A 14,769-nucleotide genomic window follows, 5' to 3' on the forward strand; every position below is an offset into this window, starting at 1 on the left:
TGTTTGGAAAGTATAAACACACCAGTAATGTGCTGTAAGTGCAGTCAATGTCGCTGTTGGGTAGCATTACTAATTCTATATAATTGTTGTTTTGGATGGTGTTAGAAAGTGTATGGCAAAGTCAGGCTGATGTCACTGAGAGGAAACACTGAAACACGTGTAGACAGAGAGAGAGAGAAAAAAAAGTGTAATAGCAACAGGCATATATTGCACACAGACACAGAGCCTGTTACCAGGATGTCCAGGGATTCCCTCATTTGCGCAACCACCCACTTTGTGCTGTATGCATCATGTGCTATAAATCAGCCAAATGAACTGCGAACAACGTTCTTCTTTATTGAGAAAATCGCTGTGTCTACATATCTAAGGTTCCCTCTTTTAACATGGCATTGCGTATCAGAGTACATAAACAAAAAACATCTCATATATCTGGAGTTCCCTAGCAACAATGTAAAGATGCAGCCAAAAAGATTTGATAATATTGTTTTTGTAAAAATATTTTTTTAGTAAAATATTTTTTTATATTTATAGTTATAAATCACAAGAGATCATGAAGACAGGAAAACCTGTAAGGAAGTTGTAATAATGAACAGCAGGTGCACATCTTGTGTAGTTACAACACATTTTTTTTTAATTTGTTTAGCTTTGTTACTGCAGAAAAAAGCTTCAGACGTTTCCATGAACGAAGAAACAAACCAAGACAGCAACATACAAACACTACAAAAGAACATGGAAAAGAAGCAAATGATTGTATAATAAATCTAATCAGTAATTTAAAGTAATTATGTCTTGCACACCTAAAGGTCATGTGGTAGAAATATTAATATGAATATAAAAGTCTTTCAAATGGCACTTAAAAAGACAAATCAAATCTCAAATGAAAGCTCTCGTCCTCAGATATATGACTATACAGTTTATTAATACTACAGGTTGTAAGATTTTCAAAAGAATTATAAAGTGAAATATAATTTCTTTAAGACTTTGAATACAAATGTCTCTTATGCGTTTAATGCTGCTGTAAGCCCCAAATAGCTAAAACCTTTATAACTGCTTTTACCTTAGGCAGTTTACAAAAACTTTAATGAACTGCATGTGCATAGCTTGCGTAGTTACAACACATTTTCTTTGAAATTTGTTTAGCTTTGTTACTGCAGAAAAAAGCTTCAGACGTTTCCATGAACGAAGAAACAAACCAAGACAGCAACATACAAACACTACAAAAGAACATGGAAAAGCATCAAATGATTGTATAATAAATCTAATCAGTAATTTATAGTAATTCATTCTTGTCTACACCCAGCGTCTCCTTCATTATAACTGAAAATGAGGAAATGTCACGTTCCCTTGCAGACGAAAGTTCTGATTTGCGAATATGAATAACGAGAAGTACGATCAATAGAAATTCTAAACATCACACACTGACAAAGAATACAAATACAAAACAAAGAATACATATTTCAAAAACTGCACTTTTTATGTGTGGCAGGAAAGCAAGCAGATAGTATGCTTTAGCATTTTTTTATATAATATTTGTTATTTGTGATTATTATTTATTAAAACCAGAAGCCCTCGTGCGTGACATTATAATCTCTCCGGTGTGGTGTCTAAAATAGTTTAGCTTTATGCGGAACATAAAAGGAGATGTTTTAATTGAAGGAATATGGTGGTCAATCCTTTCAATACCACAGCAGTGGATACTGACTCACTTTAAAGCTTAACTCTTCAACTCTGCGGACACCCCGACGGGTCCAAAAGGGGGCGCTTTGTCACGAAAAATGTTTACGCTTTAAATGTTCAAGTCACTGAAGTCAGGCATATGTGGTATTGTTTGAAAGCTTAGAATCTGAACTTTTCAAAGCACTTCTTTGAAATCAGTGCCACTTAAAAGGTCATGTGGTTGAAATATTCATATGAATATAAAAGTCTTTCAAATAGCACTTAAATAGACAAATCAAATCTCAAATTATAGCTCTCATTCTCAGGAATATGACTGTACAGTTTATTAATACCACAGTTTGAAAGATTTTCAAAAGAATAACAAAGTGAAATATAATTTCTTTAAGACATCAAATACAAATGTCTCTTTTATGTGCTGAATGCTGCTGTAAGCCCCAAATAGCTAAAAACTTTATATCATTTTACAAAGATACAGTTTTTGTAAAGTTTACAAAAGCATTTGCTATATTTTACTTGTCTGTGAGCTTGCTTATGTGTATAATCCAATATTATATCTTAGATGTCCAGAACATAAAATGCGTTCCAGCAGAATAATCAGAATCAGAATGAGCTTTATTGCAACAATTCAAAGAGGGAGTGGGCAGGGTGTGTGTGTGTGTGGGGGGGGTCCAGAGTGATTCTACTAGCAAATTTCCTCACTCTGGAGATGTACAGGTCTTGGAGGGTGGGCAGGGGGGCACCAATAATCCTCTCAGCAGTCCTGACTGTCCGTTGTAGTTTCCTTCTGTCTGATTTGGTGGCTGAACCAAACCAGAGAGTTATACATGTACACAGGACAGACTCAATGTCGTCCAAATAGAACTGTGTCAGCAGCTCCTGTGGCAGGTTGAACTTCCTCAGCTGGCAAAGGAAGTACAAATTCTGTTGAGCCTTCATCACAATGGAGTCTATATGGGTGTCCTACTTCAGGTGCTGAGAGATGGTAGAGCCCAGGAACCTGAATGACTCCACTGCTGCCACAGTGCTGTTCAGGATGATGAGGGTGGGAATGCGGTCCACTATCATCTCCAGCATGTTAAGCTCAAGGTTGTTGTGACCGCACCAGACAGCCAGCTGTACAACCTCCTGTCTGTATGCAGACTCGTCACAGTCGTGGATAAGGCAGATGATCGCGGTATCGTCTAAAGACTTCAAGAGCTTGACAGTGGGGTCTTTTGCTGTGCAGTCATTCATGTACAGGGAGAAGAACAGTGTAGAGGGAACGCATCCCTGAGGAGCACCAGTGCTAATAGTAAGGGTCCCGAATGTGAGTTTACCCAGTCTCACTAGCTGCTGCCTATCTGTTGGAAAGCTGGAGATCCATCAGCAGATTGGGGTGGGCATGGAGAGCCGAGTCAGTTTGGATGAGAGAAGATTAGGCATGATGGTATTGAAGGCTGAACTGAAGTCCACAAATAGGATCCTTGCAGATGTCTTTGGTCTGTCGAGGTGTTGCAGGATATAATGCAGTCCCATATTGACAGCATCATCCACAGACCTTTTTGCTCTGAAGGGGGTCCATCAGTGGTCCAATGATGTTCTTCGGGTAGGCCAAAACCCACTTCTCAAACGACTTCATGACCACAGACATAAGAGAAACAGGTCTGTAGTCATTAAATCCTGTGATTTGAGGTTTTTGGGGACCAGAATGATGGTGGAGCATTTGAAGCAGCAGAGAACTTCACACTGCTCCAGTGATCTTTTGAAGATCTGTGTGAAGATGGGGGCCAGTTTGTCAGCGCAGACATTCAGACAGGCAGGTGAAACACCATCTGGGCCTGAATCTTTCCTAGTCTTTTGTTTCTGAAAGATCTGGCACACATCCTCCTCAAAGATCATAAGTGAAGTTTGAGTAGCAGGAGGGGAGAGGAGGGGGGTTCCAGGTGGTGTTGGTGTGCATGAAGTGAAGATCAGAGTGGTGAGGGGTGTGAGACTGGGCTTTTCAAACCAGCAGTAAAAGCATGCTAAACAAATCATCAGCAATATGTTAACGACTATTGATGTTAAAATGTTATAAATCATCACAAAGCAGAGGATCTTGGCTTTTTAATGACACCTACATTGAGCTTCTATTCCACTAAGGTGCCACGATATTCAATTAAACAATGGGGGTTGTTCATGAACTGAAAATGAGACTGAATTTCTATTAATGAGCACCTCTGTGAGGGCTAAAATACATTAGAATGCCATTTTCAGATCTGCATTTTTTGACGGAAGGTGATAGAGGGAAAAATAAATTATAGCACTTACTGCCATCTAGTGGAATAAAATAAGACATGTTGGAGGGAGTTGGAGGGAACAGAACCAGAATTACATGCTTACAAAGTTAGGACAAAATAATAATAATAAGAATTATACAAGATTGTAAACAACTGCAATATTATTTATGAATAATTGGAGGTTTTTTTTTTTTTTTTTTGGCAATTGGTCCACAGTATGTGTACATGGTGAGCTTTTAAATTTGAGTGTGAAAAAGTGCAAGCAGCAGAGCAAAATGACCAAAGTTGAAGAGGTTAAAGTACAAAAAATATCAAAGTACTCCAAGACTACTGAAGGCATTCGACACAGCGCTAAAACACACAACAACACAAAACGTTACAGTGTCAACATGTGTTGACGATGGATGTCAAGATTATGCACTAAAACCTATTGTATGCCTTCAGGAGACCTGGAAAATAACACACTAGTCTGACTTAAAGGTATTGTGTCACAATCTCATAATATGCAAATACCAACAATGTTTGATTCACTGATGTCACTTTAGCCTCAACACAATTTTTTAATGTGCATAAGAGCGAATAAGATTTGAGACTTCCTTTTTAGTTCCACAGAGGCTTTGGAATGACATAATGGTGAGTAAATGATGACAAAATTAAAAATAAATTGGAGCTCAGCATGCATCTATATATGGTTTAAAAGGTAGCTTTGCACATTGCATGTCAACATATTACATTAAACTAATTTCAAAAGAGTAACAAAAATTCTGTTTTCCATGACAGATTCCCTATTAAATAAAACAGAACCAACTTGACAAATATATTTCCTTGTTGACATCATCTTTGCAGGGCAATGAGCACTGAATGATTAATGAAGCATTGATTTAATGAGGACCTACTCTGTGGTGATGTGCTCCTGCTCTCTTCTCAGTTTCTGGTTCTCCTCAAGCAGGTGCTGGTTTTTGGCCTGTAGACCTGTGCTCAGCTCCAGGCCATGACTAATGAGCTCCCTTATGACTTCAGTAGGCTCCGGCACAGCCTGCAGCTCCACCACACCGAGCCTGAACTGAAAGATAAAGAGAGAGACATATAGAAAGACGGAGAGAGGGAGAAAGACAGATAATAGAAAGACCTTCTGTAAGTCAGCACCTGGTGGAGACACCTGCTCATCAATTATAGAGCACAAATGTCAGGATTCAGAAGGAAAAGAAAATAAAAAAAAATCACATTTGTTTTCGTCATAGTGAAATTTACAAGTGAAAACATACAAATCTTTTAAGACTGACCAAACATGATCTCCAAGAGTGTTACACCTTTATAATGGATATAATTTCGTAGGAGCCACAAGTCAGTGTGATCTTTCAAGGAATGTTCCATGTTCAAAACAAGTGAAAGGGGGCCATTTTACATGTTAACATGATTTTAGTTTGATAAAATCAGTTTCTAACTTTAACAGTAGCAGTTCTAGATTGTATGATGGGGGGCGACCACTGTTGTACTTTTAGCATTAGCATCCAGATAGACACAACTATAACACATTCTTTTTCATTAGTGAACACGTGATTGCTTAGAAACAAATGTTGTATTTTTTTTATTCTTATGGTAACAATGAATGAACAATGAACAATGAAAAATACTTCTGGATCCAATGAGAGGCCACAGTTGCACTCTATTAGCATTAGCATCCTGATGGACACAACTATAACACATTGTTTTTTTTTATCTTTGACCACTTAACAATTAACATGTTGTACTTTTCAATTCTTATGGAGAAAATGAGTGGCAAAAACACTTCTGGAACAAAGGTCACTGAAAAAGAAGACTAGCACTCACTGTTGCGCTCTGTTTGCATTAGCATCCTATTAGACCCAATGCTAATTCAAGGTTTCACTATCCAACTCTGTCCAACACCTGGACAAACACTCAATTGAGACTAACACCGATAAGACATGCTAACTACTGTGATCAGAGCCAATAAATGACACAAAGTCTCTAATCCTTAAATAGATGACCTCTGACTGGACACGCAAGGGATGGAACTCTGTCTGTAGTGTTAGCGAGTCAGTGATAAGACTAGCCACTTTAAGACAACAGCTCTGAAGATAACAGACCTCACAGAGAGCTGAGAATACAATGAAGCTTCTGCCATAATTGAGAATGCTCTTCAGTCTAACTATTCTTCTATAACTGGTCTTTTACAATTTCAAGCAAAAGACAGGGTGTGAGAAAGAATTTAAGCAAATATTTACAACCCGGTTGTGGTATGACTCTTGTATGTAGTCATTACAGGGCAAGATTTTTTTTAAAGAATATGACTTACATGTCGGTCTGTTTCTCACACAGTGCTATCAAATGGCTTTAGAAGACATGGAATACAGTGCACAAGTCATATTGACTACACTTTTATGGTGCTTTTTTGTCTTTTTGGAGAGTCCCTGGTCACTATATGGTTTTGTTTTATAGAAAACAGCAGCATAAATATTGTGAAACTTCTTATTTTATGTTCCATGATGGCGAATAAATGATGACAGAATTTTCATTTCTGGGTAAACTATTCCTCTAACCGCTACTGTATACCAAAACACCCAATTGTGCGTTCTTTCAAAACAAAGGTGCAAACATCAACTTACAAAGTGGTAACTTCACACGGAAAGTTTTCTAGCCAGAATTTGAAGTGAAAACTGGCCGAATTTACACTGACTAATGCATCCAGTTGTGAGCTAAGAACTTCCATGTCTCAAAGTACCGTTTTGGACTTGGGTTTCTGTAGCTTCTAAGAAACAAACTTGGACAGAGTTGACTTATCTCACATTGAAAAGCCAAACTGTTGGACACAGGCTGCTTTTAAAACTCTAATGTGGCTAAAACGAATGCCCTTATGCTTAAAACAGTTATAGTTTCATGTTCTCTGAGGTCACATAAAATTATAATTTAAGCAATTTTCTAGGCAAATTATATTTTATTTATAAATGCATATAAACGTAGGCAATTTTACTAAACCAACCAATACTGAATGGAAAATCCTAATTTGAGGAGAACGATGAGCACATTAGTAATTACATATCTATCCCTATTCAGTATTCAACAACTGATGTAATCATGCATGTCAGTAGCAGTGTAGGTGAAACTCATTTTTAAAAGTAGCTTGCCAAGCTAGAAGCTATTCATACTTCGAAATAGTTTAAGTAGATTCAAGCTATCATTTTGAAAAAAATAAATAGAAAAAAAAAATGTGTTCATGTGTGAGATGCTGAAACAGCTAGAAGTGGCACGGTGGTTAAATACACATGTCTATCTAGCGCATGTTTACATTGAAAAACAGTTCAACAAAGGCCAATGTAATTTAAAAGGGTGCATAAAACTGAATAACATTGTAAGTGGACTTCACAGAAAAAAATTGCTGGCCCTTTTGATTGAAGAATACAGATTTGATGACCGATACGATGTGAACACATCGAACATGACCACAATCCAGAGGAGAGAAGGAAACACAACTTTCCTCTATTGAGAGACTGAGAATGGCCTCTTGACAGAGCGAGCATTGTTTCTTAACATGGCTGGCTGGTCTGGAAAGTATTAGACAGTTTCATCTCTGCAATCAGTCAACTGGCCAGCCGAACCCACAGCAGATGGCATCATATCCCCTCGAGGACGCTGGGAACCAATCTTTGTTTGTCCCTGTGGGAAAATTCATTTTCTAGGTGCCACAAATGCACTAAACCACACACAGAGTAACGCAGACCTCCCAAAGTTTCAGAGGAGTTTAAGAGTGTATAACCACATACAATCATGTAACCATTAAAAATATTCATTACTTACCTTCCGACTAAACTATAATTTCAAGCAAAGACAGATTTGTAGGACACTTTTGGGGTCAACCGTCGTAGTTAAAACAATGTTTTTGAAAGAGGTTATTTTAGAAACAGAATTATGATTCAAAAAACAACATTCAATTAACAGCTACATTCATTATAAAGAATTATCAGAATAAACAATTCTTCCTCCAAGTAATATAAAGTAGTTCATGTCGTTCAAGGCTGCCAAGCAACGCTGCAACTTGTTGCAGTAATATAGAATGTGCAGTTGCAGGTTTCCTTCGGCTCATGCATTCACAATTATTTTTATGAAACACTTTCAACCTTTTTTTGCTGTTGAATTTTAAATAAAAATAAATATATTGTGATATACAACTTTACTGTGACTTAAAATTAAGATTTGGGTCTAATTTTAAGGGTACGTTTGAGAGCGTTTGGGTACGTTAACCGTAATATGATTCCAACTTGTAAAAACCGTTGACATCTTCGAACTTGTATTAACAAGTTGTAAATGCAGAATGTATGAAAGCTCCAACTTTTAATTAATTATTAATTAATTCCAATGTCATAATTTAATTAATTAATCTAGTGATTTTATATTTTACTGTCATCAACAACAAAGCCACACAAGAATCCATTTTGGCATTATAAGCAATGCCATAGAAACAAATCATTTCTCAGTCCGAGGACGTGAACAGGCCTCAGTAGAATCTCAGAACAACATAATAACAGTAATTCCAACAGGACATGAACGCAGCACTACTGCACATCTCTATTCTATTAGCACACTTTTTTAAATGTTGTTTCTTAGTTTCATTCTTTGAAACTGTAAAGAAAACGGTTTCTGTGATGATGACTTGGCTTAAATATATCCACATGTGTTTGGTAGGTGTTTGGTTTTGTGTAGCATAATTGTCAAGCTAGTTTACAGCTATGATCTTCTACACACAGCCAGGAATGCTTCCACATATCCCACAAGACAACTCGCTTGAGAGGCAACACATGAAAAGTGCTAAACAATTACAGCAGAAGGAACAAGACAAGGAACAGCAGGGTTACTTCATCAAGATCCCCCTTAAGGTTTTGCAGTCTGATAGCAATTACAGCTTCTACAAATATGTTTGGGGCATTGAGTGTGTGTATGTATAAAAAAATAGACAGTAAAGTACAAGTAAATAATGTGTAGTATACACTATATAAAAGGCTATACAAATTGTATATAATTATCATGTGTATGGAAAAGTGGTGCAGAAAAATGTACAAAATGGAGTGAACTGGATCAATTATTTGACTTAATGTCCGTATGAAAGACCTTGAGAAACTAATAAAGCAAACTGAAATCCTACTAGGTACAGTTAAGAATTTAAGCACAGGCTGTTCAATTTAAACCAATCAGATCCTTATTTCCTGACCAACCTCACCTCATGCCACCTCGGAGAGGCTATGTCTCCTATCAAGGCACAATATGGCAATGAGGACCTGGCAGCAGATATGGGAACTAATGTTCTTTCAACAAACAATTTTCATCGCTGCACATCAGTTTTTAACCAAAACCGGTAACATCCTAAAATAACTTTCTTTAAAAGTAATAAACAAGTTATATTAATCATTTCTATAATTTATGAATTATTATATATTTATAACTGTTAAAATAAGGATGTATTTGTTAGCATTGGTTAAGAACTAACAATGAACATTACTCTGACAGGGCAGAGCATGATCAGGCTAATCAAGCCTCCGAGAGGGATAAAGGCCGACTGCAGATGGTGGTGCGACAAAGAGAGAGCCTTTACGGGCAGCTGTCCGTTATATGTGTGTGTTTGTGTCTTTTTGTTTAAGTTCTTAATTAAATATAATTTATATTGTCAAGCCGGTTCTTGCCTCTTTTCCATTAGGAAGGAGGAGGGATAGGAGCAGCCTGGCCGTCTGGAAGCGGAGGAACGGCCGCCGACCGCGAGGGAAGAAGGGGCTCCTAACCGACCGCCTGGAGTGGACAGGGCTGCTGCCAGGGGCGGAGGGAGACCCCTAACAGCCGCTAAAAGAGGCGGGGTTAAGAGAGGACTGCAGACCGCGAGCGGGGAGGGGCTTCCGGCCGACCACCTCGAGCAAGAGAACCGCTGCTTAGGGGCGGGGAAGACACCTTCTGTGAAAAAACTGTGTCCAGGTGTACCTAGGAGAATTGGTGCTGTTTTAAAGGCAAAGGCGGCCACACCGAATTTATGTATACGGGACTTTGCATGATGGAAATTGATAAATGAAAACTATTTATGGCATTATTTTTTAAGATATCCTCACTTTGCAACATTTTTATGCAACAAGTGCCTAAATATTTTGCACAGTACTGTAAAATATATATACCGTAATTTCCGGACTATAAGCCGCAACTTTTTTCCCACGCTTTGAACCTCGTGGCTTATACAATGACGCGGCTAATATATGGATTTTTCCCGCTTTCAAATTTTATAAAAAAAATAAAAATATATATATATATATATATATATATATAGGCTCCAGCCCCGCGACCCTGTACACAGGATAAGCGGTTGATCGATGGATGGATGGATGGATGGATATATATATATATATATATATATATATATATATTCTGTGACGTGCTCAGTTTTTCGGCAGCGTGAAGCTTTCATTAGACCAATGAAATTGCCGAACGGGTTAAGGTCAAAACAACTTTTTTGTTTACTGTTTAGATTAAATCGAAGCGCTCAAACTTCCCATCATTCTGATTACGGTAGTAATTTTGTCACCCTCACCATGGCAAAGACATGGAAAAACGCATATGATGCTGCTTTCAAGTTGAAGGCGATTGATCTGGCTGTTGAAAAGGAAATAGATCTGCTGCACGGGAGCTTGGTCTTAATGAGTCGATGATAAGACGTTGGAAACAGCAGCTTGAGGAATTGACTCAAGACAAAATCTGAGGCTATTCAACTCCGACACCGAAGGAGATGACTTCAGTGGTTTCAGTGCACAGGACGAGGAAGATAGTGACCAATTACTTTCTTGGTAGGCTACTATTTACTGCAAATGTTTTATTACAAGCCGTGTGTGGCAGCGGGGGCGTGGTCAAGCGCCCGTCCGGGAGAGAAAAGCTGTAAGGGCGCTTACACCTGCGCTAAATTATGTCTAACACCGGTGTCTAATTTCAAGTGCCCTGCTTCACGTGTCCTTGGGAAAACTGTCACACGGGCACCAGTGTGACAGTTTTCAGCAGCTTTCAATTTTATAAAGTTTCTCAATTCTTCTATGCGCCAACACTAGACTGACGTGTGTCACTTTCTCAGCTCTGTGGCTGCTGCCTTTTTAAGCCGCTCTCCCCATGCTTACTGAAATTAGACACCGGTGTTAGACATAATTTAGCTAAGGTGTAAGCGCCCTTACCGCTTTTCTCTCCGGACGGCGCTTGACCACGCCCCGCTGCCACACCGTGTTTCGTTAAAGCCTATTTATTTTTGTTACAAGCCGTGTTTCGTTAAAGCCTGAGTAAAGTTAATTTGTTTCAATGTACCGGTAGGCACCTGCGGCTTATAGACAGGTGCGCCTTATTTATGTTTAAAATAATATTTTATTTAAAAATCAGTGGGTGCGGCTTATATTCAGGTGCGCTCAATAGTCCGGAAATTAAGGTATATATATATGTTTATTGTTTGCATGCAAAATGTGTACTATTTACAAGTATTTACATTGATCTGTAAAACATGTGCTAAACTGGTACTGTCTCTTTAAGAATAGTAGAGCGAGCGTCTCACAGAAGTGCCTTGGTTTAGCACACATTAACAACAGTGGAATGGCTTCTTTAATTCATCTGTGAGATTAGAATTACATTTTCATTTATAGTTAACAGACTGTAAAGAAAAGAAAGGGTATTAAAAGAGACATTATCCAATGACAATTGCATTGTGTGGATCTTGTCTTTGGACATAAATTACACTGAACACATCAAACCAAACTTTTACTCTTAACACGCATTGAAAAGATCTTGGAGCAGAACTTCACTACTCAATCACTGGTGAGTGACATCTGAAAATTTACAAACCAGTCATTTACTCACATTGTAGGGGGTTGCTGCATCATGGGATTTAAGAATCAAGATCGAGATCGTTCAAGATCTGAAAATTGATATTTTTATCCAGTCCTAATTGTTAATGAACAAGTCATTATCGTTACTTAAGTGAACTTGAGAAAGGTTTTTACAAGCAATTTAATTTTGTTCATTCATATCAAGTTATTTTTATTGAGCCAACATCATTTTGTTAAATTAGGTAGTTCTATGGTAGTTTTAACTCAACTTTATTTAATAAAGTTTAATTTAATACATTTTCTTATGTCCAACTTAATTTATTTTATTAATCACTAGAATATGCCAGGTGAGCAAGTGTAAGGACAGTGAAACTGTTGCAATGTCAATTTGATAGCAACTGCTTATGGAACTAGGCAGCACTTCAACGTGAAAGAACATACTCAACCAAAGCACAAGCACCAATCTTCACCACAATGCCTAAAGGGGCGGTCACACTAGGCTTTGAGCATGAACATGTTTTCCGTACAACACAACGGACCAGGATATGATGTCATGAGGGACAACTTCTGGTGAAAGTAAATAATACATCACAAATAACAATTAATTTTATATTAAAAATGTTAAAATTGATCATCTACTCACTTTCCTGCAACAATACAACTCGCAGCTTTGATATATGTATCCTTTGAATTGAGACAAGAGGTCAGGGTGTGATGTTTCAATCTTCTATTGTCCTCCCGTCATAGGAATTCATGGTTCAGAGTGCACCAAACTTGAAACTTGGAGCATATACAATTTCTTTGCATGAGCTTGCGTTTCCGGTCTGCTGAATTCTGATGTGTTTGATTGGGAATGAATGGAGCACAAAGTGTAGTGTGACCAACCCTTAACAGACACTCTTTATATACCATTTTACCAGAACATTAAACATTAAGACATATCCTCCTATTCTCCTTTTACTCAAAAATACATAAAATAACACTTTATTTCAAATTTGTTCACCCAATCCAGTCCCATGAAAAGAGTGCTGAGAAATGGAAATCCCCTGCCCAGTTTCATCAATTCTCCATAAAGTATTAATGCAGTCCCAAATCTCTCAATGGATTAAGTAAACTTAAATTTTTACAAATGCTTCTTCTCAATTGTCGGTTTTAGCTTTTGCACTGACAGTCCACCTGCATGGTATGGGACATCAGTAAGGAGTAATATGTGGTTTTGGAAACAGAAGCCATGGTGTTCCTAAATCTTTTGAAGGGTTACTGTAGTAAAAGTGCCATCTTCAAACACTTTGTGACAGAGCTGTCCGGGCAGGCCAAACACCTGCTTTCACAAAGCTCAACCTGACCATTTACACATGACTCTTTAAGGGTCTTCTTTCAGCTGTTATACTGAAGAACTCCACAGCTGTGTTTTACCACCACCACTGGAACGGTTCAGAAAACCACAAACTAAAAACAATCGTTTTGTGCCCCTAGCATCTGGAATTGAAAACTAGCATACTATAATAAATGAGATAATCTTAAAAAAGTAATGTCCAAGACATATGTCACACCAAAATAAAATAAATGTAGAATTTCCATAACAATTATGCATTTTCCTCCAAAATACTCATAACTGTAATGTGTATGTATAATTTACAATTATCCTGTAAAATCATCAAGTACAAAATAATAATTCAGTACAACAAAATCTACCAAGACTGTGTTTTACAAATGTACTATGTAAATAAAATTTATTTCTTTATTTATTACATTACAGATATGAGAATGTGGGGGTAAAATGTGCTTAAAATGCACACAATTCTTAATAATAATATTTTCTTGCAAAACCCAGATTATTTTACATTTAGGGTGAAGTAGCCTACATCACAAAAGTTTCTTAAGATTTCTGAGATTCACCCAATATTCAAACAATATTACAGCCCTATTGTCTTTCCTTATGCACTATCTAACAGAGCATTCATGTCTTAACACTCCATTAATTAGCTGACATCTTAACTGAATGCGAATGACACAATGCTTACATAAGAGTGTTTTAGAGCGCTGGTGCAGATTTGTAAAGTGTAAACTGAGCCAAGAAAACAAGCGGAGAAACCATCAAATTTCCAGAACAGCTTTACTCAAGAGCATAATAATGGATCACAGCATGGGAGCTCAGACATGTCTGTGGGAACATACAGAAGCCCTGTACAAAGTCAAAGAGAGGACAATTGAACTCAACTGACCCTAAAAGAAGCTTTCTTTCTGCCTAGATTTTATAGTGATACCTTTAAAGTAGTTAATCTCGTTCATTTTAATGTACTTAAAGGGATAGTTCACCCAAAAATGAAAATTTTGCAATTGTTTACTCGCCCTCATGCCGATCCACAACCATATGACATACTTGCTTGTGTGGAACACAAAAGGAGTTATTTAGCTGTGGTCAGTGAATGGTAACCATGTCAAGCAAGATTTTCAGTGAATAACAAGTCAAATTAGTCAAAAAGCTATTATACGGCTTCAGAAGACTTGAAATACAGTGCATACGTCATATTAACTATACTTCTGTGATGCTTTTATTGTGCTTTTTGGAGCATCTGGTCCCCATTCGTTTTCATTGTATGGAAGAAAACAGCATGAAAATTCTGCTAAACTTCTCCTTTGAAACAAAGTTCCACAAAAGTCTTAATGGTTTGGAATGATAAAATGTACATAATGATAGAATGTTTTTTGGGTGAACAATCTATTTAAAGCACACACAAACACACACAACAATTTCGACCACTTACATCGGTGCTACAAATTATGTAATATTTATTTTATACTGTATGTATGAGCAGTGATGTGATAACCACAAAATATTACCAGGCAAACTTTTAAGTAATCTTAAAAAAATCACGAAGAAGCTTTTGTGCAAAGTTGTGTACGCAATAGAATTTTCCCTTTTTCTGAAACAGACACTTGCCATTTCCATTTAGTCACCTCTGCTGTGGCTGCAAAAAATGAAT

At 37.4% G+C, this 14,769-nt stretch overlaps 1 protein-coding gene across 2 annotated transcripts in view; it reads right to left on the minus strand.

Annotated features, from left to right (window-relative positions):
- Positions 1 to 14,769, minus strand: part of LOC127637056 (DNA repair protein XRCC4-like) — a 51,368-nt gene that overhangs the window by 23,216 nt on the left and 13,383 nt on the right. For both annotated transcript variants that reach the window (XM_052117911.1, XM_052117912.1), the window contains exon 4: positions 4,832 to 4,998. In XM_052117911.1, the coding sequence (XP_051973871.1) occupies positions 4,832 to 4,998 (167 nt within the window). The remainder of the gene's footprint in view (positions 1 to 4,831; positions 4,999 to 14,769) is intronic.

This window comes from Xyrauchen texanus, chromosome 44 (assembly GCF_025860055.1).
Source record: "Xyrauchen texanus isolate HMW12.3.18 chromosome 44, RBS_HiC_50CHRs, whole genome shotgun sequence".
In the NCBI taxonomy this organism is placed as follows: Eukaryota; Metazoa; Chordata; class Actinopteri; order Cypriniformes; family Catostomidae; genus Xyrauchen; species Xyrauchen texanus.